Here is a 22,111-nt window from a genome sequence, read left to right as displayed (position 1 = left end):
CAACAGCTGCAATTCAGCTGAGAAACTTGGGTTTCAGTAGTCGTAGTCCGTAATACACTTGCTGCAACATTTGCAACTGTATATTTCCAATAATACAATAATGCATACCCATCGTATCGAAAATGAATTTCACGCTTTGATGTGACGTGATATTATTGTACATACAGAACTCTGCCAGAACTCTGGGTGCAATGGGTTGGTTACCCACCCCCCCTTGTGGGGAGAGTGCTCCTACTGAAAATGTTGGTCAAATTAATTGTAATTCCCGCGGCACTGGGCTGGGCTGAGTACGTACTCGTAGGCCCCGTGTGCGTGCGCCCGGTCGGTTGGTTAATGCGCATTCCCCAAGTTTGGGGGATCGGGTTCCGGGGGTTGGGCTCCCAGGTTGGAGGGTGGATCGGTATATGGGTAGTGGGTATGGGTGGGTTGGGTGGCTGGATGGAAAGGTGCTGCTCTGGCGGCTGAGCTCTCTTTTCGGCTCTTGGTCGTCAGCTGGCGCCCGCTGCCGCCGAGCAGCTGCAGCAGCTGAGGCTCAGTCAGCTTTCAGCTGAGCGGTTCAGTCGAGAAACGAGTTTCAAGCCGAACGGACGCTCTCGCTGCGCCGATTTCTCGCTGCGGTAGAAAAGTGGGAAAAGAATTCGTCGAGCTTTGTTTATTTACATACGTTACATGGCTTTTTAATTGGCTGTGCGAGTATACGAATTTTCGAGTGTGTGCAAAATAATTTGCCTTATTTTGTTCGCTTCTTTTTTTTTTGGAATTTTTTTTGTTTTTTTCTCGAAAGTGCCTTCCGAAAAAAGTAACCAAAAAAAGAAAGATAGAAAAGAGAGTGTGTGAGAGAGTGCTAACCTGGGTACAGGCATTATAGACCGATGCATGTGAACTGGCAGGAAATAGAGCGCCATTAAGCCAACAACAGCACACCACATATCACATCACATCACATCACTCCACATCAAAAGGCAGTTAGAACCATGGAAAGACGCGGCCCAAACAGATTTGCTAATTGAGGTCGTTGTCTAGGTAAGTTGTCAGTTTCTTCTGGTTTCCTTTATGCAGCAGCTCTGAAAAATTCACTTACAACCAGTGCAACACCAACAGAAATAATACTGCTAACTAACAACGATCTGCGATCGGCAGATAAAGCTCCAAAACGGTAAATTATGCCGGTGCGCTGGGGGCAAAAAACTCTCCTGGTCTGCAAAATTCACACGTTGCACAGTGGGGCAAAGGATGTGGAAAGCGGACTGTCTATAAGCATATAATCAGGATATGTAAATATATCCTGGCTCAATAGAGTTTTTACTATGTTCGAGTAAAGAAAAGGACACCAAGAACTATGGAAAAATATATATATTTTTTTAAACTTTTGAATTTAGCACTACCGTGGTGGTCTAGTGTTTATGAATCTAATGAAATGTATTTTCAAGTTCAGTTAAATATTTTGTTGTCTCGCGTAAAACCGCATCACCTGGTTTTCCCTGAATTTGTTTTTCCCCGCCGTCTGGGAAATCGCACCATTTTTAAGTGCGGTCGCCCCAGGGTGGCCAGCAAAAAGCGGAAAATCAAAATGACAGATAGTCGGAGTTCGTCAGAAGAAAAAGCCACTGAGTCAGCAGTGAAAGCAGCGATTCGGATTGGATTGGATTGGATCGAAAGCTCTCTCGACTCCACTTCCTCGTCGCCGATGCTCCGAAATCTGAAGATCTTGCGATCTGCGGAGTGAGAACCAGAATGCTAAGCCATTGGGGAGACGGGCTCTGATAATATAATTATCCAAACAGGCAGGCGGCCACATAACTGAGCGGCAATCAATGGTTTATGGCCATAATGATGCTGGCCCGATCGGCGATGAAAACCACAGCGGAAACGGCATTATCGCGGCTTTCAACTATCGATCAAAAAAGCAGGCAGCTATGTAAGGTCGAAGCACGGCGGCTAAATGCATATTAAGTAATTTCCAGCAAGTGAGAAACTCGAAAAAAGCCAGATAAAACGTAAATAGATACTTGTACGGCTCTATTTAGCGCATGTTTCCTTTTGGTAAACATTCGCAGCTCGTTTTTATGTTTTTTTTTTGTATTTTTGGTTCCGCTAAGGCAAATGGCAAGTGCAAAAATTTGTTGCGAAAATTGATTAACATCAAACTGGTTAGCTGGAGATGGATACGATAGGAGCACCCTCCTCTATTTTCCCCCACTTGAAAACCCGCAAATTTATGAAATTGCTGGTCAAAAGTTTTTAATTGAATCTCACATAAAAAGTAAAAAACATAAAAGAGCAAAAATGGTGAAAAAATCAAATAAAAAGCAAGATAAACAAAAACGCGGCGACAAAGACAACAAATGGTGATCATGATGATTGGGACATGAAGCTCGAATCTGCCGACGATTTTGTTTTTTGTATTGTATTTATACATTTTTTGTTTTTTAATTTTAATGTACACATACATATGGCGTTTATTATTTGGCAACTTTTGCCCAAGACTTTTCTCCGAGAAACCAAGCTCGGCGATGAACTGATAAACTGGTTTTGCAGTTTATTGAATTTTATACAACATTTGCATCGCTCCAGCCGCCGAACAATAAACAATTTCAGTAAGAAAACAAAAGATGGTTGCTCGTTGAGTTTGTCCAAGGTATTTGACTCACCGTAGAATTGTTCTCATTCTGATTCTGAATCTGATTCTCACCGATGCGCAAAAAGCTCGAGCAGTTGGAGATTGAAAACTGACAAACCCTCCCGAAAAAAGTGTCGGCCCAACACAACAGCTGCCTCGCAAGCAGCTTAAGTCCCCGGTTAGAATTCAAAATGCGAACAAAAGACGAACAAACAAAGTCTGGGGTTACCATTTGCTGAAGGAATCTGCGCCTTATTTCCCTTCCGATTCGGATCACTCTCTTTATTTTCCCACATGGCCCTCCTCCTCAACCCAAAGGCCCCCCGTTGGGCGCCATTACTTTATCTCGCTTTTTGTACCTGTCACTCTGCCGCGCGCTCCTCTCACTTTCGTTCGATTTTGGACAACCCGCAACTGTGTGATGAAGGGCCTTTCTAAATCTTTAATGGCCAGTCGCCGTCGATGATCCCCTTTTACCTTTGATACTGGGAATTCTGTGTAATGCGTTGTGTACACAAAACTGCTACAAGCTGTGGAACAAATGCGGGAAAGATAATAGTACCGAACGTTGATTGAATTGCCTTTTCGGTAATTTGATTTTGGTTAACAAGTACTAGGTGAACAATATGTTTAAAATATTTAATGCATAGGTAAGAAATAAGAGCAATTTTATGGTAATTTTTACTTGAGCTATCAAAAAGTTCTTGCAAAGCCTCGCAACACTAGAAACCCACCTCAGCTTTTCCCTTGGGATACGACGTTTGCTTAAAGACTTCCTCTATGATCTATAGCTATCATGTAATGCCTCTACCAGGGGGTACTTGAACTTCCATTCTCCGTTCTCGATTCTCCATTCTCCAACTGACGCTCCGCTGGCGACGCTCACCGAACAATGGAGTTCTTGTTGCTGCTGGATTCTACTATTTTTGTTCTGGGCCCCCTTTCAGCCCGCTCCCTATGCATTGTCTATATAATCCATGGGGCACAAAGCCCATACATAGTAATTAGAATCATGCACGAGCATACCTTTGGCTGTCTGTATCTGTAACTTTGTAGCTGTGTGTTTATCCGGGGGTATGTGTTCAGAGTTCGCTGACTGTGACTTTAACCGTTGGCGTTTGCGCCGCAGTCGTTAATTTAGACTCCGGTAATTATGAACGACAGAAGCGGACCATTTCCCATTTGCCTCTAAAGCAATTCGACGCAAAGAATTTGATTCGGGATCGGAGATAGCTAAGTTAGCTGGTCGTCAATGCTATTAATCACTGGAGTTGGTCAGTTGAAAATTCAATTTCGTGGCCACAAAAGTCGACAAATTAACGTCTTTTTAATTGCTCGTGCTGTTGCTTTGCTTGTGCTTGTGCCTTTTTGCTTTTGCTTTTTCCACGACAAAACATTCAACAAACAACAACAGCAACAATGGCCAATTGTCATGAGGAGTCGTTGAACTCAAGAGCCCCCAACAACCAGAGTTTATTTGTCCCCCCTTCTGACCAAACATTGTTTTTTTTTTTCGTTTTTTTTTTTTTTTTTTTTTGTTTTTATCCGTGTTTGTGTTAAAAGTCGGGGACATCACAGTTATACAATAGATCAGCTGCTGATCCATCATTTTACTTCTCCATTAAATTGTGAAACGAAAGCTGCAGTTTTACCTTTGGTAAAACAGAAACCAAAATAATGTATAAAATGAGCAGCATTTGACTGGGCATGACCTTGACAAGGGCAGCCGCTCAGCAAACGTGTTTGCTCTCTAAGCAAACCGGTATGCTCCCATCAACCCCTCCACTTGCCTCCTGCGAACCGCTGATATTTTAGACTTTGGTGATGCTTCACAGATTTCCCAACACAAAAATTGTCACACGAAAAATGGACGAGCAAGCAAGCTGATTTTTAACCACGTGCCAAAGCGGAGAACCGAAGCATGAGCCAAAAGCATGCTGCCACAGCAGACTTGCAACAGAGCATCGAAGCAAACAGCTGAACAGATGTAATGGAATTAAACACCCTCTTATGGGCGGGCATGCATGAATAAACACATATAAAGCTCAGTTAATAGCATTTCAAAGAGTAAGCCAGATGGGCAAAATATGCTATTTTCCTTTAACGCTTTCAAATATTTATTGGCATTTGTTTTTGCCATTTTACTTAGTGGTACATTACTTGAGTAAGCTATAAAATCTGTATGCGAGTTTTGAGGCTGTGGGAGTTAGCTTTGTTAAATTGCAAACTGGCTATAATAGTTAAGAGTTAATGAAAAAATATATAAAAAAAAGAATATATATTCTTCACAGATCATTGACCAAACAATTGAAACCGATTGCCAGGTGCAGCATTCCTAACTCTAAGACTGGTTAGCTTTTCTTAATTCAGTGCTATTTAAGTGATCACAACTGTGTACATAGTACGTACTTTATATGCTTGTCTAACAATTGCAATTCGTTTCTTGTCGCTTCTCGTTTTTCCTTTTCAATTGCAATTCGACTCAATTGTGCCGAGTACGAAAGCGTGAAAAACTCGCCATATTCCAGCAAATATTAATGGAGTTGACCGGCCACTGACCACCGGAGTGTATTGCTTTTTATTGGATTTATTGGACGCAGTGTTGGAGAAGCAGTTTTGAAATTAGCTCAAAACGGGGTTTTTATTTGAACTTGAAATGTGTGGTAATAGTGTGTCTTGCAGGTCGGGAGCCTCCAAATCACCGAACCGTAGTTTCTTTCGCTAGGCGGGACTTGCATAACTTTATTTTTACGTTTAGCCTTTGTTAACTTTGATTTGTGTTATTACTTAATTGCTTTGAACCTGAAAGCTGCTGACGAAAATAAAATATAAAAACTCTTATTTATGGCGCGTCTTTATGCAAATCTTCAATGGCATTTACATATGATTTTGTGTAAATTCTCGTTTTCGTAGACATATTTTTTGTTTTGTTCGACCGAAAATGCAAAACACGCGCTGCCCAAAGAAATTAGGCAAAAAAAAAAGCGTCCAGCTCCAGTTGACTTCATTGTCACCCAAAAAAGCGTGTTGACATTGAAAATGGCCAAAAGAAAAAGAGGCAACAAAAACACACACAAAAAAGAAAAGAAAGAGGAGAAGCCCAGAAAGCCGGAGAGTTGAAATGGGATCGCATTGGGGCAAGTGGGTCAGCATGAAATCCACGAATGTTGGGCAAGGGCCGCAGACACCCGAGAAGACTGAGAAGAAGACTGCGGAGAAGACTGCCCAGAAGACGGAGCAGCCGACGAAGGCGAAGAAAGAGCAGCGGGTGGGAAGACGTGCGTGAAATACGCCCCAAATGCACAAATGCACAGATTTAGCCATGTATTGCATAATCATGGCAAATATCGATACGTGATTTGGCTATATTATTTGAAATTTGTACATATGAGTACGAGTAGGGGGTAAATTTAAAAAACAGATAATCTAAAAAAAAAAAGTTTATGTTTTCTCTGTCAAGAACTTGCACGTAGAATACTAATAGAACGACTGAATTCCACATGTCTATACAAATTGTGTATATTTTATTAAGACCCCACAACAGCGAGGATTATAAGAACTTTGATCAGTAACTTTTAAAAATGTTAATGCCATATGGGATGGAAATCACCCGTCATATACTAGCTATACCCCTGCGAAAACGCCCCACAATCGATACCGCATTTCGCCATCGGAGCATTCGCACATATGTATTGTACATACATATTTACGAGTATTACTGATGGCAGACAGCACCGATCGATTGAAATCCCATTGGGTTTAGCTAATGTCCAAAGCATGATGCCTGAGGAGGACGTGCCTCACATGAGCGAGAGACGCTCCCAAAACACACATTTCGATCATTGTATAATCTCGAAGTCGGAGACTCCAAGACATGGACACTCGGCGATATCTTCAGCCGGGAGCTACGTGACATGACTGAGGCATCGGCGGGTCTAATCTTTTATATAAGTGCAGGCTGGAATTCCATTAGCCGAACTTCGAAAAGTGGCATAGCGAAAAACGAACCAGAGCTCAAATCAAGCGGCGCTTGCGTGCTGCAAGTGTTGCAAGTTGCAAGTGCTTCCTGCTCAAAGAAGGCATGCAACACGCATCCAGTTGGGAGCGGAGTGATCAGTGATCGGGGGGCCTTGGCCAACTTGTTTGGCCAGTATGCGAATCTAGAGAGAGACTTGTTGTCGATATTTTACACTCGGACAAGAGTGTTTCAAATCGAGATCAAATTGTCTAGGATTCAGTTTTTCACTTCGAAAATCGTTATCCTTGGTATCAGTCAAAATGTACCAAGGTATTCGCGACAACCGTATTTTCTCGTTTTCAGTAATAAGTTGCTTCTCGTATTTTCTCTCTGTGCACTGCTTTTCGGGGGGGCAGAAAGTAAAACCCGCCACTTGCCACAGCTGTTTTTGGCCAGGTCTTGGATTTTTTCGGCCAGGTCTGAAAGTCTAAGTGCCTTGGGTGCAGGTGACATACTTTTCTCGGCGGCCTGTCCTAAAATAATTTTACTTTTTCTTAGCCGCCAACTGGTTGGTTGTTGGCTAACTACTTTCTCTGCCCTGATGGTGAATTTCTTGGCTGGTTTCTTGGCTGGATTTCTTGCCGGATTTCTCAGCGGATTTCTTGGCTGGTTTTCTATGGGGGTCCATTTCAAGGTCAGCGACAGTCGTGTCCGTAGTTTCCCACCATCCAAATGCTGTGACTTGCATTCGCAATGAATCTTAATGCCAGCCAGATGATGGCCATTATCTGCACATGCAAATATATGGCTGACAGTTTTCGAGTCTCCGGCTCGAATCGAATCGAATCCGTTTCCAAGTCCGGGCAATGACATGTGCCTGGGTTTGTTCCCCTTTGGCTTTTTTTATACTTTGTACAGCTTTATGCGTACTTTGGCTTTTTGTTTGCGGAATCAGACTCCGAATCGCAACTGCATTCCAGGCGGTGTGAGCTCATCCATTTCGCGACTGGTCATCCGGCTTCTGGAGCGAATCAACAGGGTAATCGGATCCGATACCAGTTGAAAGCGATCCGAAGGGGGTTAACAGGTACGCATGACTCGGAACTGGACATGGATATTCACAGAAAACAGATATCCATAATCATATAGTCGCCCGAAATGTGTAACATTGCTCTGCTTTAAGAACTTTTCAGGGAATTTTAAAATGGTTAATTATTGTTGGGAGAATGTAATTGGATATGTATAAACCCTTAAATACAAGTCCAACATTTAGCTAGTTCCTGTTCGCGAAACGTTCCATTAGCTTAGCATTTTTCTCATATTTGGCCAGACCATGTTCACCCACTAATTGGTGGTTCGCGGTGGCACCTGGCCACCTAGTTACCCATTCAGCTGTCCAATTTCATTGATAAACATTTACCCATTTGCCCCACCCTCCCAAACACACACACACACACACACACACATACATCCTAGAAAGAGAGCAATAGAGAAATATCTTGAGCCAAGGTGAGCCACATTTGTTCGATTCAATTTCGATTGGTTCAATGCACCCCGCCTAGTGGTGCAGTGGTGCACTTTGTGGTGCAGACACTCCACTTCCAATGGCCACCAGCCTTTCGGCGTCTGTCCACCAGGCTATGATCAATCGGTTCAAATGGCCAAAACGAAGTTAGCCGCATTTTTGTTGCTTCGCCTGGCAAACAGATGCAGATACTTGCACTTACGGATATACAGATTCAAGATACAGATACGTGGATGGCATGGGCGGCGATTGTTCAATTCGAGTGGCAACCGGTTGGATGCGACGTGCAATTAAAAAGCGCGACCAACCAACCAAGGCAATCTAACCACAGTTGAACATCTTTAAGCCGGACTCCAACATATTTGATTCAAAATTATGCGGAAAACTAAAGACCATTGCTGGCCAGAGCTTGTACATATGTGTTGGTAGAATGAATGATTTGACATGAGACAACATAAACAAACCATTTCCCGTGCATATCTGCCAAAGGGTGCATCAATCTGCAGAGGCTTTACTGTGACACTAACTATAATAAGGTGAGGCGAGCTCATCTCTGTGTGGGACTAGATTGGAATGGATCATTTTGGTTTCGCGGATGGGTTTGGAGACCGTCGAATGGAGATGCCAGATTTCAAACTGCAGATGGGATTGGGCGGCGCACTTGTCGACGATTTCCTGTCATTAGTTTGGCTGCATGTCAAGGTTGTTCGGCAAGGCAAGCCCAGCAGCAACTCACCGTGACTATATGTAGCTGCAACATCAGGGGTGCAACCAGCAACACGCTGCATCTAGCGTCCGATGGTTGCAATTGTATCTGGCTGCCACAATGCAATTAAAGCAGTGCGTTAAACGTCTTTCAAATGAAATGCAAGCCAGTTATTACCCAAGTAAGAAAGCTGCTTAAACCGGGGAAAGAAAGAGAGAGAGAAGGAGACAGAGAGAGAGAGCAAGGGAGAGAGAAGAAAAAGTTGCTAGTCGGTAAGTGCGAGTAGCAAGTTGCAAGTGGCATGTTGCTGCTGGTGCAGCTGCATTTCATTTCGCTTCACTTTCTTCCAGGCAGCCGTTTTCCAGCTCGTTTGGCCAGTGGGCGGGGTTGGGGATTTGAAAAACCGGCATCCCCGTTTGCAATGTGGAAAATGCACTCCAACAAATTGTTGTTAGCAGCACTTGGTCTGCAATTGGTTGTGGATGTGTGGGGAGCTGGTGAGCATGTTGCTGCCTCTGTGGTTGCCAGTTGCAACACTCACCCAAACACCCAAAAAAATAATCATAAAAAACCCGATCTTGACAGGTTAGTTGACTATGCACCGTTGCCGTTTATTGAGGGGCATTTTCAGTGCTCTGAAGTTCCGAAAAAAAAACCACTATAAAACACTAGCAGGTGGTCAGAGCCACGAAAGGGTATCCATTTAATGGGTTATCTTAATGGGCTCGTAACCGCAATTGCTGAATGCTATTTGCCAAAAAACAAACACCGAAATAGAAAAAACTCCACATGCATACCACAATTCTTGACCTCCAGCACTGCAAGTACTTTTTACTACACTTTGATCACAGATAAGCATTATATCACGTTCTTATTACTACTGACCCTAGTCAAAGTCCACAAAGTGGATGAAATCGGGGCAAAAAGCTGTAGAGGCGAGAGTTTATAGCTATAAATACCTCATAGATTAAACCATATAGACGACTCGTGTATGGTGGGGAGCGAGAAACGGGGAGCAATGATAATGGTGGTTATGCACATATGTACATATGTAATACAAGATGGATCAACATGTGTAAGTGGATATCTCCTGTCGCACTCCACTCTGCGAATTTGAACACATGTGTACGCAAATGTCTGTCGCAGATTGAGCCACATTCAATTGTCCGGACGGCTGACTGCACTCGCAAACGCAACGGCGACCGTAATTGAATCAGCTGCTTGGATCTCGTCGAATTGAAATCATCGCAAACGCATGCAACTGTCAGTTCGGCTAAGACTCCGTAGAGATCGAGTGCTTCGGGGGGATCCAATATGCCGTGCTGCAGTAATGCAGTACTGCAGTTGACCCCATTCTGCGAACTAATGACTGACGTCAGAGTTGGAGTGCGAGTTGATGCACAGAAAGAAGTGGAGTATACTCCATAGCTCCATAAATTCGAAGACTTACTTAACGCAGCACCACTGTTGCTTCGACTCGTAGAGTCTTTATTTTGACTTAATAATGCCATAAACGAAGTACTAGATCTTTTTCCCAGTGTAGGATACCCGTAAAGCCACTAGGGCGCTGACAATTGCCTCTGGCATTGATTGAAGTCTAATTAAAGCGAGACATGCAAAAATAAGAAGAAGAAAAAAACGGAATAAAAGGGCCACGGCTAACGGAGATTGTTGTGGCCAGGTATGTAGATCAACTCTTTTCTTAGCTATGCCAAGTATTTTCCATCCGCCTTTCCTGTAAAACAAAAACAGTGAAAAGGAGGGTTACTTTTCCGAGGCGTGCCGCAAAATATTTATAGACTATTTGCCACGAAAAGATCTTTCGAGCCGACCTGAAGCGAACCTCTGGCAGCCAATGATCATAACTATTATTACGCTGATCATATGGTTTCCATTGTCGAATTTGCCATCGCGAAACTTGTTTACGACTCCGTTCTCTGTGTTCTTCTTGCCGCTTTTCGGAATGAGTTTGTGCCACTTTTCGCAACAGCTACGAAAAAATGAGGCAAAGCTAAGAGAGAGAGAGAGAGAGAGAGAGAGAGAGAAGAAACAGCACAAGAATTCCCCAAATCGGGGTCACCAAGTACCAGACAGGAGGTCTTTGTCTGTTGGCTGGAGAAATGCCTCAATGATACGATGTGTTATTGCGCTATTGCTACACATATCGACATCTAAATAGTACACGACTGACAGCAACGCCCCCGTCTGCGAAGAAACCTTCACGACGACCGAAGACACGACTGTGTTAAGGTTGAGGTTATCACAGACCCCAAAACGTGCCCGTACAACTACAAATAGTTGGAGATATAACTGCTACAAGTACAAGTACAAGTATACAGCGAGTGCCAGATGGTATACAAGTAGTGTTTTCGACTGGTTAGTTTGGGTGTTCCAATGTTTTAGTGGCGCCCTCGAAAATGCTTCAGTCATATCAGGCGTCCGAAAAATACCAAATTTATTGGAATTCTTTGCGTACATTATCGTGGCTTCCGATAATGCAGAACCGCTAATATGCGAGTCAAACAGGCCTTAAGTGATCAAGATAGGGTCGGTCTAGTAGAGAAGCCATGCGAGATGGATGCGATAGCAGGTGGGGCCGTACGGGAATCGGACTTATACTACCCAAGCCAGTCGATCGTTTCCTGTTTAATCAATTCCTAGAACGTTAGCGCCGTATTGCTTTTAAAACATTTTTATCTAAACCAAGTATTCAATATCGATGTTGATGTATAGAATCCTAATTGTAGGTAGTTGAACAATGATTTCTATGCAGAAATTTCTATTTCAAAGCAATTTGAAATCAATTAATTTTAATTTCTGAGATGCACTTAATTAAATCGCAAAGCAAAGAAGGTGGAACACACCCTATAGCTCTTCTTTCGGAATGTCCATTTATGGTGGTTCAACTATGTATGATGTCATCAGAAAGGTAGTGTGCGTGTGCGTTTAGGTGAGGCTTCCTTCCTTTTTGTTTTTTCTTCTAATTTCTTGGCTATGGGCCGAAAATGGTCACGCATGTCGACGTCGCCACTCCTGGCAGAGAAAAGCGTTGGCGGCATTCGTTGTTCTTTAACATTTTTAGCACAAGGAGCGCCACCTCTTAAAAACTAAGAGAAGGTGGTCTGACTCCCACGCGTAATAGTAATAGTTAACTGCGATTGAAGGTCGTCAATCAGAACGCGAGACTTGCGCAATTCTGTCGGCGCTGCAGTCGGCGCAGCTCATCATCATTGACTTATGCAACGCACATAGCTAAAAGCTTTAGTTTAGTTGGCCCAAGAGCGGCGACAAGTGAAGATACAGATACGCAGAGCAACAGATTCCCGATACCAAAGTGAAGTACAAGTTCAGCCAAAGAATCTACGGGCTCCTCAAAAAGCCACTTTCGAAACTCTGGTTTAGGGGAATCATAGGTATTAAAACACTACACTAAAAATCTGAATATGCTTCGTATTCAAATTCTACCAAAAAGTCATCAGCAAATTACAGAGTTTTTTCAAAGAAGAAACGGAAACGGAAAGCTTGCTGTCAATGAAGACAAAGTTTCAAGAATAAACTGCCAGAAAAAAAAACATTCCAATTAGAAACTTCAAAAAAGGAATCTCCCAATCAGAGAACTTTAAAAATATTTCGCATGCATTTTTCGTGTTTTCTTTCGCGTTACACTGTTGTTGTGCTCTATCATTTGGCATGGTCTGATAAGATAAAGCAGGAGCGGGAGAGAGAGAGAGTTACCGTTGTTTTGCTATTGCCACTATTATTGTGGTCTCTTGCTTGTGTGGTAGAGTGTGTGGTGTTCTTCACGTGTGTGCGTGCTTTTGTGTTCTATGCATAATTTGCGCGTTTTTGTTTTCAGTTTTGTTAACGTCGTCGTCCGCGCTGCCTCGTCTAGAAAGAGAGAGAAAGCCAAATCGAAAAACACCGCTAGCCGCAGTTAGTACGCAATTTTTTGTTGTTTTTCAAGTTCACCTTAATAGCTGATTCTATAGTGCGTGCATTAATTTATGTCTGTTTATGACAACGTGCAATTTGTCGAGCAACAAACACAGCTCTCATGTACATAAGTACATATGTATGTATGTGAGGAGCAAAAGAAAGCTACGAATGGAATTGAAAGTGCAAAGTGCGAGGAGTGAGATTCGTCACGTACATTGGGGTCCTGACTAACATAACCTATCCTGCGAAGCAACTTTAAACAACCTTTTGTATCGTACAACAAACAAAGCTGCGCTTTAAATAATACCCAGCAGTTACCATTAAAGAATGAACTTCCAATCAGATATTGGATCCAGGCCATGTTCTTCGCGAATTTAACACTTGAGCCGCTGCTATTATTTTGAACACAGCTGTACGCGCTTGCCACTTACAAAACAGTTGCTACATTGTTATCTTTGTAAAATGAACGGAAAACTTGCCGTAAGTCAAGCGTCGGGCGATTTGTTTTCAATTAGCCGAGGAAGTTGGGGTTCTGTTTCTGTTTCAGGCGGCAGAACCGCAAGAACTTGGCTTAAAGTGCGGAAAATAGTCGGGCCTATCGATTTTTACTAACTCACTTCTTCTTCTTCTCATTCGCCATCCCGACTGCCTCATTCATATTTAAACTTATTCGAACCCGTTGCCTTCTTTGGATTCGCCATCCATTACCATTTCTTTCTTTGGTGTCTTTCAGCAATATTATGCCATCTTTTCTAATTATTCTATATCTCTATTGGGGTTTGGTTGATTGATTCTCTCGACGTGATTTGGTTTTTTCACATTTAGTATCGTAATTAAAATAATATACCTTTCTTTAAATGAAGACTATATAGGGTATATTGGTTCTACTAAGAGTTTGTTATCTGCAGTATAACTTGCACGCCAATACACACGTCTGTGCAAAGTGCAAAGTGCCAATGGACTACGCAATCGAATGCCAGAGATACAGGTGACATCTCCTGAGCCATTCGATCTATTGCAGTGGTACGTGATAGCTGGCATTCATAGGGGCATATACTGTATTATGGCATATGGCAATATCGCATATGGCATATTTGGCTGAGACCCCGACGATCGCGCATTGCAGACCGTAGCGGCCTAATCAAGTGGCTCAAATTGCCGCACAAATTGAAATAGATAATGGCCGGCAAGTGACAGTGGCGACATTACGACGACGACTACGATTTAGCATATTCGGGATTAGTCATGCGTATCACTAGGCTGATAACTCAAAACAAACCAAACAAGCGACCAGATAAAGTTGTCGCAAAACAGGCGAACCAGGCGAGTGACTCGAGAAAGTCATTCGGCAGGTGTTTCTGGCACTAGCGACTTACCAGTCCAAGGAAATTAGCATAGCCGTCTAGCTGGATGGGTCATGATTATAGAAAAAACAATGATGAGCACCAATAAAAAATTCCCTCACGTCCGTTGCCCGCCATGATATCATCGCCTAACTTTGGATCAACCTCAGTCGAACCGCTGAATGCAATGCCGAACTTCAATGTCAGTGTCATCCATCCATCGAACGGCGAAAATGATTTGCAGTCGAAAGATCTCTATATTTAAGCCCATGATGGAGCGATCCCCCGACATTCCGGCATTCCTATAGATACTCCGACATTCCGACACTTTCAATAATCACATCCGAAGCCACAGAGCCGAGCCATTAATCATCCTCTATTTGCACTTCTGATTCGGCTTATTTAAACATGGAGCGGTACTTGGGCCGCCAAAATGAAAATGCCTCCCATTTATTCGGGCACATGTGTAACGGTAGAAAGTTGCCAATTCGAAGAGTACACATAACGGACAGAAGAATCGAATCAGTCTTTTGAAATGGCAAAAGACATAAGTCGTGAAATTAGCATGCGATTATGGGATGGGAGTCGTAGTTTCTGCCTGGGTTATTCAACCCCCTGATGTAGAACCATAATAAAGACCCAAATGGCCAGACTTTTTTTTTAATGGGTTCCATTCAGAGCTTGAACAAAGGATCTCAAGTGGGCTGCTAGCCGTAAAGATTCAAATAACGACTCTCGATGGGAACACTTAAAAATATATACTAATTAAGATATGCGCACAGCTTCATTTGTGCTTTGGCTCGTCAATATCGCTTGCCAAAGATGTTTCATTAATTAAGAGGCTGTTCAACAAGTTATAAACTCAAAACTCTCGTCTGGGGATTCTCGTTTTCAAAGCCAAAGATATGGGAGCTAAGGTCGCCATGTCGCCGATCAATCAAGTTCGCACAGCGATAGGTGATCTGAGTTCGCCAAGTTTCGGAGACCTTGTTTCGGAACGATTCAGTTGATAAACGTCGGAATGGGAATTGCTCTGAGTCGATCGTACTTCACGTTATATGGCGTATGGCATATGGCATATCACTCGTTGTTTGTCTGTAAACTGGGCTACTCGTGTGAGAAGTGGAAATCGATAGAGGTTACTTAACCATCTCCAATCCGAAACACACGAAGCCAACGTGCCAAAGCAAACAGTTCAATTACGTCGGATTGTTCAGCTGCAGTTGGCAGTTGGCAGTTGGCTCTGATTCACCGCTATTCAAATGCTATATGCCGTATAGTATACTAGGCAATATGTTTAGATACCCAAGAGCTTATAAATGGCCATAAATTTAAGCGCCTTTGTAAAGATACGCGCATATCCCGGACATATTATGGCAATAGGCAAAGTATAAAGTTCACGTTCACGTACCATCCGCAATCCGAGAGCAAATTAATTTTTATATTTCAATTAGCCGGTTCACAAAGGCCCCAGAACACTTAACGCCATTAGAAGGCAGGCTCATTATTTTTGGCAACACCATACAGCCATGTTTATGGAACGTGATGATTTAAGGCAAAAACCAAAATAAAAAATATTTTTCATCGTCGCCCCACGATAGCTGCGGAATTTATACTTACTCATGTCTATTTCAAGGGGAACTTTAGTGACTGACTATAAAAGCGCTTGGTTTAAAACAAAAACAACGACGTATTGATAACCCAAAACTGTTTAGAAGAGTTGGTAAACCGAACGGGGAAATACCTACAATACGCCTATTCAAATGTATGAGAATCTAACCTTAAAAGCAAACAAAACGAACATAAATATCTATCAAAATAGTGTTTACAAGCTTGGTAAGGGGTATCAATTCGTTCAGCCGATTTTATGAGCATCGAAGTGACGACTACATGTTGGGTTTAATATCTAATTAGGCTGCCTAATGGCCGGGCTAATTAGTTGGGGCTGCTCACCAAAAAACCAAACACAAATCGATTGGCTACAGCCAATCACGAATGTACACAGTACGGCTCATTACCATAAGTCCATGGAGGATATAGCGATCTGTTGCACATTGAGCACCTTTTCGCGTTTGAGATCCAGTGTAATTTCAGTAAATAATGAAAATAACTTCACCTTTGCTTTATAAATGGGTTGTACAATGAAAATATAAGTACGAGCTGTCAAGCCAAGCGAGTTCTATACTGAGTTCAATTATAATCATTTAGTTCCATTAAATCTGTTTTATTTGTCGGTTCGGAAGGTTATTTAGTGAATTGATTTCCCAATTACGAGCAACTATGCACTTCCTGTGGGAACTGCTTGCGATCAACCTTATAGGTTTGTTACGTGCTGTATGTCTAATTAAATTGTAAGTTCAAATCGAAGCACAGAAAGCAATAATTGTTTGATTTTAATTTCTACAATATTTCCGTATCAACTATGCTTATTGAATATAACTCCTGTGCTGAAAGAACTTCCAGCCTATACAAATAGAATCTAAACATAGAACAAATGCCTGCGATGATCGCTTCTAACATATATTTTTCTCAGTGCACGAACAATGGAACAAGTTGGTGCTGCAACAATTGCCCGCAATTTGCATGGTCTTGCACTCACACTGCCGCACACCTAACTATGTCATTAGAACTTACTACTGAGTGAACAGTGCCACGCCCCCTGGCTGCCCCTTGTTCCATTTCGCCCATATGTATGCATATACGTGTATACATATCGCCTTCGCGATATTGCATTGTGTGCAAATGAATCGCACGCGACAAAAAACGCCCGCGAGTCGCGCGCTTCTCAATGCCGCCGACGATTTCGATTTCTTGGGCTTATCGCTAGCTATTTTGTATTTATATTTGTGTCTAGGTGTTGGTGGTCATTAAACAACCTGGCCGACAATTAAGCAGTAAGCCTGGCGAAAAAGGCAAATAGCAGGCGGAAAATAATGAACTAAAAAATATTCAAATAGTTTGGAACCCTAAATCTATCAAGTCGACTTTAGAACATATTTTGGAAATCGAAATTGTCGTTTTTTGGGAAGCACAGAACAAAAGTCTTTTCGTTTGGCACAGGTTATTATGGATGTGTTGCTCAATGTGGCATTGATAAGGAGCCAGAGGAATGGCCCACCTCCCCCTCCATCATCCTTATCAGCCCAAAAAAAAAAAAACGATAAGACCGAGCGTCTTTTGTAATCGGACCGCTTCTGACTCGATTTCTTGCCTTTTTCCACTTTCAGATTTTGCAGCGCACAAATCGCACGCCATTTTTTTTTTTTAGCATGCTCTACGCATATTACGAAATTCGATCGAAATTTTAAAGCAAACGGCGAGTTTAAGAAATTAGGACACCTTTAGACAGGAAACCAAAAGCGGAAGTCGGTGAAGGAGGAAGAAGAGGATAACGAGTGAGAGTGAGAGAGAGAGAGACACTAACGAAGCCACGCCCACGACATGAGCAGCATGAAGGGCAGCTTCGCCACACTGAACCGCTGGTTTGGCCGAAAAAAGGGTAAGTGGCCAAAAAGTAAGAGCAAGATTTGGAAACAATTATGCTTGATCTTAAGAATCGCTTTAAAACAATGTCTCAATTTTATATCTTTCAGACAAATCCGGCACTGGCAACTCCTCCATGGGCAAGTTGTCCAAGTCGTCGACACAGCTCCACCATTTGTCCACGGACACGGACATCAACGAGACTAGTCAATTGGAGTACAACCGGATAACCCCGGTGCCCGCGGCAACCAGCAATGCGCCCTTTGAACAGACCTTCCGCATCACCGTTCTGCTGCCGAAGGATCAGCTCTTCGTGGCCCGATTGGGAGCCAGAGTTCCACTGAGTAAGCTCTTGTCCCTCGTCTGCGACAACAAGCAACTGGATGCGGACAAGTACGAGTTTCGCAGTCCAGGTATGTGGATCTAAAGGTTTACGAAGGATTTCCAATATAAAACTATTTTTCTTCCTTCACCTTTCAGTGGATGCTAGTCAGGTGTACAGCTGCGAATCAACGATCGGAACAGTGGGTCTCTCAGAGATCCGACTGTGCCACAAGTCGGAGTCCTATGACAACTTCAATCCGGACGTAATGCACAAATTCCAGCGCACCGGTGTCGCTCGAGACTCGTTGAGCAGCAGCTCGGACTTCAGTAGCAGCCGGCACTCAAAGGTCACGGCCAAAACGCCGAGTCCGTACAGTTCCAGCAACTCACTGAACTCCATGGACTCCACGGGAATGAACTACACTCGTACCCCGGTGGTGGTGCCACCAGCAAAGGTACTAGCACCGCCACCCCGCAAAAAGCGAACCGCTCCTCGGCCGCCAAGCCAGGTTTGCATTCCAGAGCAGTCTGTTCCGGATATTCCAGCTGCTAACTCGAAAAGCGAACCCGCTTATGCGGTAATTGTCAAGCGCCCCCAGCTCTGCATGTCCACGCCCAACCTCTCCGGTCCCTTGGAGTTGGACTGCAATGGTAACGGCTCAAAGTCGCCGGATGAAGACTCAACGGATGGCCATTATGCTACACTGGATCTGAAACCTCCGATTGCTGGCGGTCCGGAGCCAACGCCTCGAAAGCGATTGCTGCAGATCAAAAAGAAAACGGCACCGGCTCCACCGCCGGACTTTCAAAGTGGGGGAGACAATATATCACTGGCCTCACTACCGGAACCGGTCACACCTACCCCGAATATTCCGCAACCAGCGCCTAGGATAACCACTCCCTTGCCCATTGCCCCGACAGCCAATCCTCCACTTGCCCAAGTAAATGGCAATGGCAACGGATCACCGAATGGAAACGTGTCCAAAGTCCTTCTGAATAGAACGCCCACTCCGGAGCCCCGATCCCTGGGCAGTGCCACAGAGGATGATGACAACGATACGGCATCAAAGCAAGCGGATTCGGGAATCGGAGAGCCAGCGCCATCGCCATCCGTCTCTCCCGAACCAGAGGCGGAGAAATCGCAGCAGGAATCGAGTTCCGAGGACGATGAGGCAATCAAGGTGTACAATTTCAAGCTGTGCCAGACATCCAAGAAACCTGAACCATCGGCAGCCACTTTGGCGGAATTGACAGCTCTGACAGCGCAGGATATCGAGGAGGAGGACAATCACGTGGATCAGCCAGCGAGCATAACAAATGGAAATCTGGCCACTCCCAGTAGCGAAACATCGCTCACGTCGTGGAACTACTTGGATCCCATCTCTCCCCCTCCCGACTTCTCCGATCAGCAAATGCAGAAACGCAATGCTGGTTCGTTAAGTCCTGGCTCGCCGCTAGACGAGATCGTGGATGAACTGGCCACTATAATCAACCAACAGCGTCTGGATACGTTGATAAAGAAACAACCCGATCCCCAAATGGTTGAAATCGAATCGGCCAAACCAAATCGATTGGCTAACTTCAGCATAACTACGGCGAAAAGTACGACGAGGATTGGACGAGCTGACTCCTTTCAGGCAGGCGCCTCAGGCGGAGGGACAGAGGTAGCCTCATCCGGAAGAGCTCTAAGTCATCGCAGCTCTTCTCACGTCTCCCTAAACAAGCTGGAGCAGAATGGCATTGGTTTGGGTCAGAGACGCTCGTCTAGTGAGTTGAGCATTGGTGAATCACCATCATTGCAAAGTCCAGAGGTTATCAAGACCATTCTGAACTCTAGAAAGAACAGTCTGGCCGAAAGTGGAGGCAGTGCATCTACTCCTGTTACAGAGCAACCAAAGATCATTAAGCAGCTGGAGAGCCTGGCCAAAGAACAATCATCAGTGGATGGAGTAAAAGACATCAGTTCCTCTCGTTCTGAAGCTTCGCAACAGTCACCTACGCCTGTCCCGAAAAAGTCGAATCCTGGAGTTGAGAAACCTACATCTCCGACTTTCAGAGCTGTGCAGGAACCTTATCCGTCTTCTCCTGCACTGCAGAAGTCATCTCCTGCCGTACAAGAGCAGAGAACTTCTCCAGTTGAAAGGCCATCGTTACCTCCAGCTGTGAAATCTGTCGAGGAGCAAGCTGTTTCGTTGCATCAAAAGGAGATAGTTGTACAGAAAGAATCGCCGCCACTTGAGTCCATGAAGGAGTCATTTGTTATTGTGTCAAAGATGTCTCCGCCAGCTGTCAAGAAGGTCCCAGATCCATTCCCAAAAGTTGAAGCAGTCAAGGAGGAATCATCAGGCAATGAGAGCTCCCAATCCACGATAACTCCTCCAAATACCCCAGCCACTCCAGTCAGTCCGGTTAATTTACGAAACCCCAATAACACAATGGCGGAAATTGAACAAAGCCAGCGGGATGAACCAGCTCCGAGCTCCAAGCCTCTGCCAACCACATATCGGTATTCCGGACCACCGAGCATTAATTTCGCCACCTGGAGCGAGCGACCCAAATCCACTGTGGCCATTAAGAACGAAGGCGACTATATCTTTGGCGGGGCAGGGAAGTCGCAACAGTTGACTTCACCGCCTTCCAAGCTCACCATCGGAGTGGCTTCACCCATTTTGAGGATGGGTATTCCGCAGGGAAAGGAGTATCATGTTCCCATTACGGTTAAGCCACTAAAGGATGAGATTTTGGAAAATCAACAGCAGGAAAAGAAGGAGAAGCCGGAGGTCCAGGAGCTAAAGGATCAAGAAATCGAAAAGGAAAGTGTTTCAGTTAAAGTAAAGCCTAAAACGCCGGTGAAGCCGGTACAAAAACGTATAGAAAAACCACTGGATCAGGACCAAAACTCCCTTCAAAACCATTCCTCTACATTGCCGCGTCCAGCCAAAAGCAATCGATTCACTCTACCCGCTGCCCAAAACAACCAAATGGTCTCCCACTTGACCATGAACTCCCTTCCACGCCCTGTTTCCAGTTTGGAGAGGAACAGACCAGTGGAAGCCAATCCTGCACCAGCGCCCTTTGGCCAGAGTACTCTACGCCGCACAGGCTTCAAGGAACGTATGTTGGCCAAGGAGCAGCAGGAACAGGAGCAGGCCTTGAGAATAAGGGTGTCCGTGAACGAAAGCATTCCTTCTTCAGCTACCGCGCCCAAGTCCCCGCCAGAAAGCAAACCAGCACCGCCGTCAATAAGTGGCTACGTCGCTCTGAAGTCCACCAAAGTGGAGGTAAAGCTCCAGGAGCCAGAAACTAAGCCGGTGAGCCTGCAGGTCAAACTCAAGCCCACTGTCCAGCCAGCGACCACACCCTCCCCTCCGCCGCCGCCTCCGGCACTGCAGCCCGTGAAAACCAACGGCGGACGCAGTGGTCCCACCGCGCCTGATCCGCGCTCCCAACTGTTGGACGCGATACGGAACTTCAAACGCGAGGACCTCAACCGATCCTAAGTTTTTGAAAGTGAACTGAGGAGAGTCGGGCAAAAATTATTGAAGCAGCGCACAAGTTATATATTTTTTAAACCGTTAACAATACATTTTGTGTTGAGTTTGTATATAATTTCGATAAAGCCAAGATTTAGTAAAACTTATTTTCACCTCATCCCCGTGCTTTTAAAGTGCCCCCCCCCCCCACATTTTTTTAACTAATCTTAGTTTTTGTTATGAACTATGTAGTTTTTTAAAAGTTTGTTTTAGTCATTAGGTCACAAGAGAACCCAAAAAATTAACAAGAAAACGAAAAGCGCAAAATTTATCTATATAAATATATATCTATATATATATATGTATGTTATTATGCCGATATAATATTTCTTACGTCATAGTGAAATATAGTAACCAATTTTCTAACCAATGGGACTGGTCTACTTAGTCGTGTCAAATAAATAAAAGCAAACGGTAGCGAAACAAACTAGCCCAATACCGAGAGTTACTAATGCTAATAAATTATTTTTAAACAACTGCAGTTAATGCGCTGATGTGTATATATATATATGGCATTGTATTAAACTGAATAAAATAAAAAAATAAAAACAGAAGTTAAATGTGTGTTTCTTTGTACCTCGCACTTGGATGTTTAAAAAGTGAGGGTGACGAGAATAACGGTTGGTTTTGCTAATGACTGTGATCGTTGTTGAAAGACGATCGACTGACCTGAATTATTCTCA

At 43.9% G+C, this 22,111-nt stretch overlaps 1 protein-coding gene across 6 annotated transcripts, besides 1 other annotated feature; it reads left to right on the top strand.

Annotated features, from left to right (window-relative positions):
- Positions 1-572: 572 nt before the first annotated feature.
- On the top strand, positions 573-21,980 carry CG2841 (uncharacterized protein). 6 transcript variants are annotated; one of them, NM_001258559.2, is made up of 4 exons: positions 573-1,023; positions 17,316-17,587; positions 17,682-17,984; positions 18,052-21,980. In NM_001258559.2, exons 2-4 carry the CDS (start codon positions 17,530-17,532, stop codon positions 21,393-21,395), a joined length of 3,705 nt encoding a protein of 1,234 aa, NP_001245488.1. In that variant the 5' UTR covers positions 573-1,023; positions 17,316-17,529; the 3' UTR covers positions 21,396-21,980. The 6 variants fall into 6 exon arrangements, with proteins under 6 accessions (NP_001245488.1, NP_001284821.1, NP_001245489.1 ...); NM_001297892.1 differs by having other exon boundaries at positions 17,316-17,602; positions 18,052-21,663; NM_001258560.1 differs by lacking the exon at positions 573-1,023 and adding an exon at positions 12,203-12,222 and having other exon boundaries at positions 18,052-21,663.
- Positions 13,135-13,161: a mobile genetic element.
- Positions 21,981-22,111: the final 131 nt, after the last annotated feature.

The sequence above is a fragment of the Drosophila melanogaster genome, chromosome X (genome assembly GCF_000001215.4).
Source record: "Drosophila melanogaster chromosome X".
Classification (NCBI taxonomy): Eukaryota; Metazoa; Arthropoda; class Insecta; order Diptera; family Drosophilidae; genus Drosophila; species Drosophila melanogaster.
The sequence above is the reverse complement of the archived record's forward strand: the minus strand, read 5'-3'. Positions and strand labels throughout refer to the sequence as shown.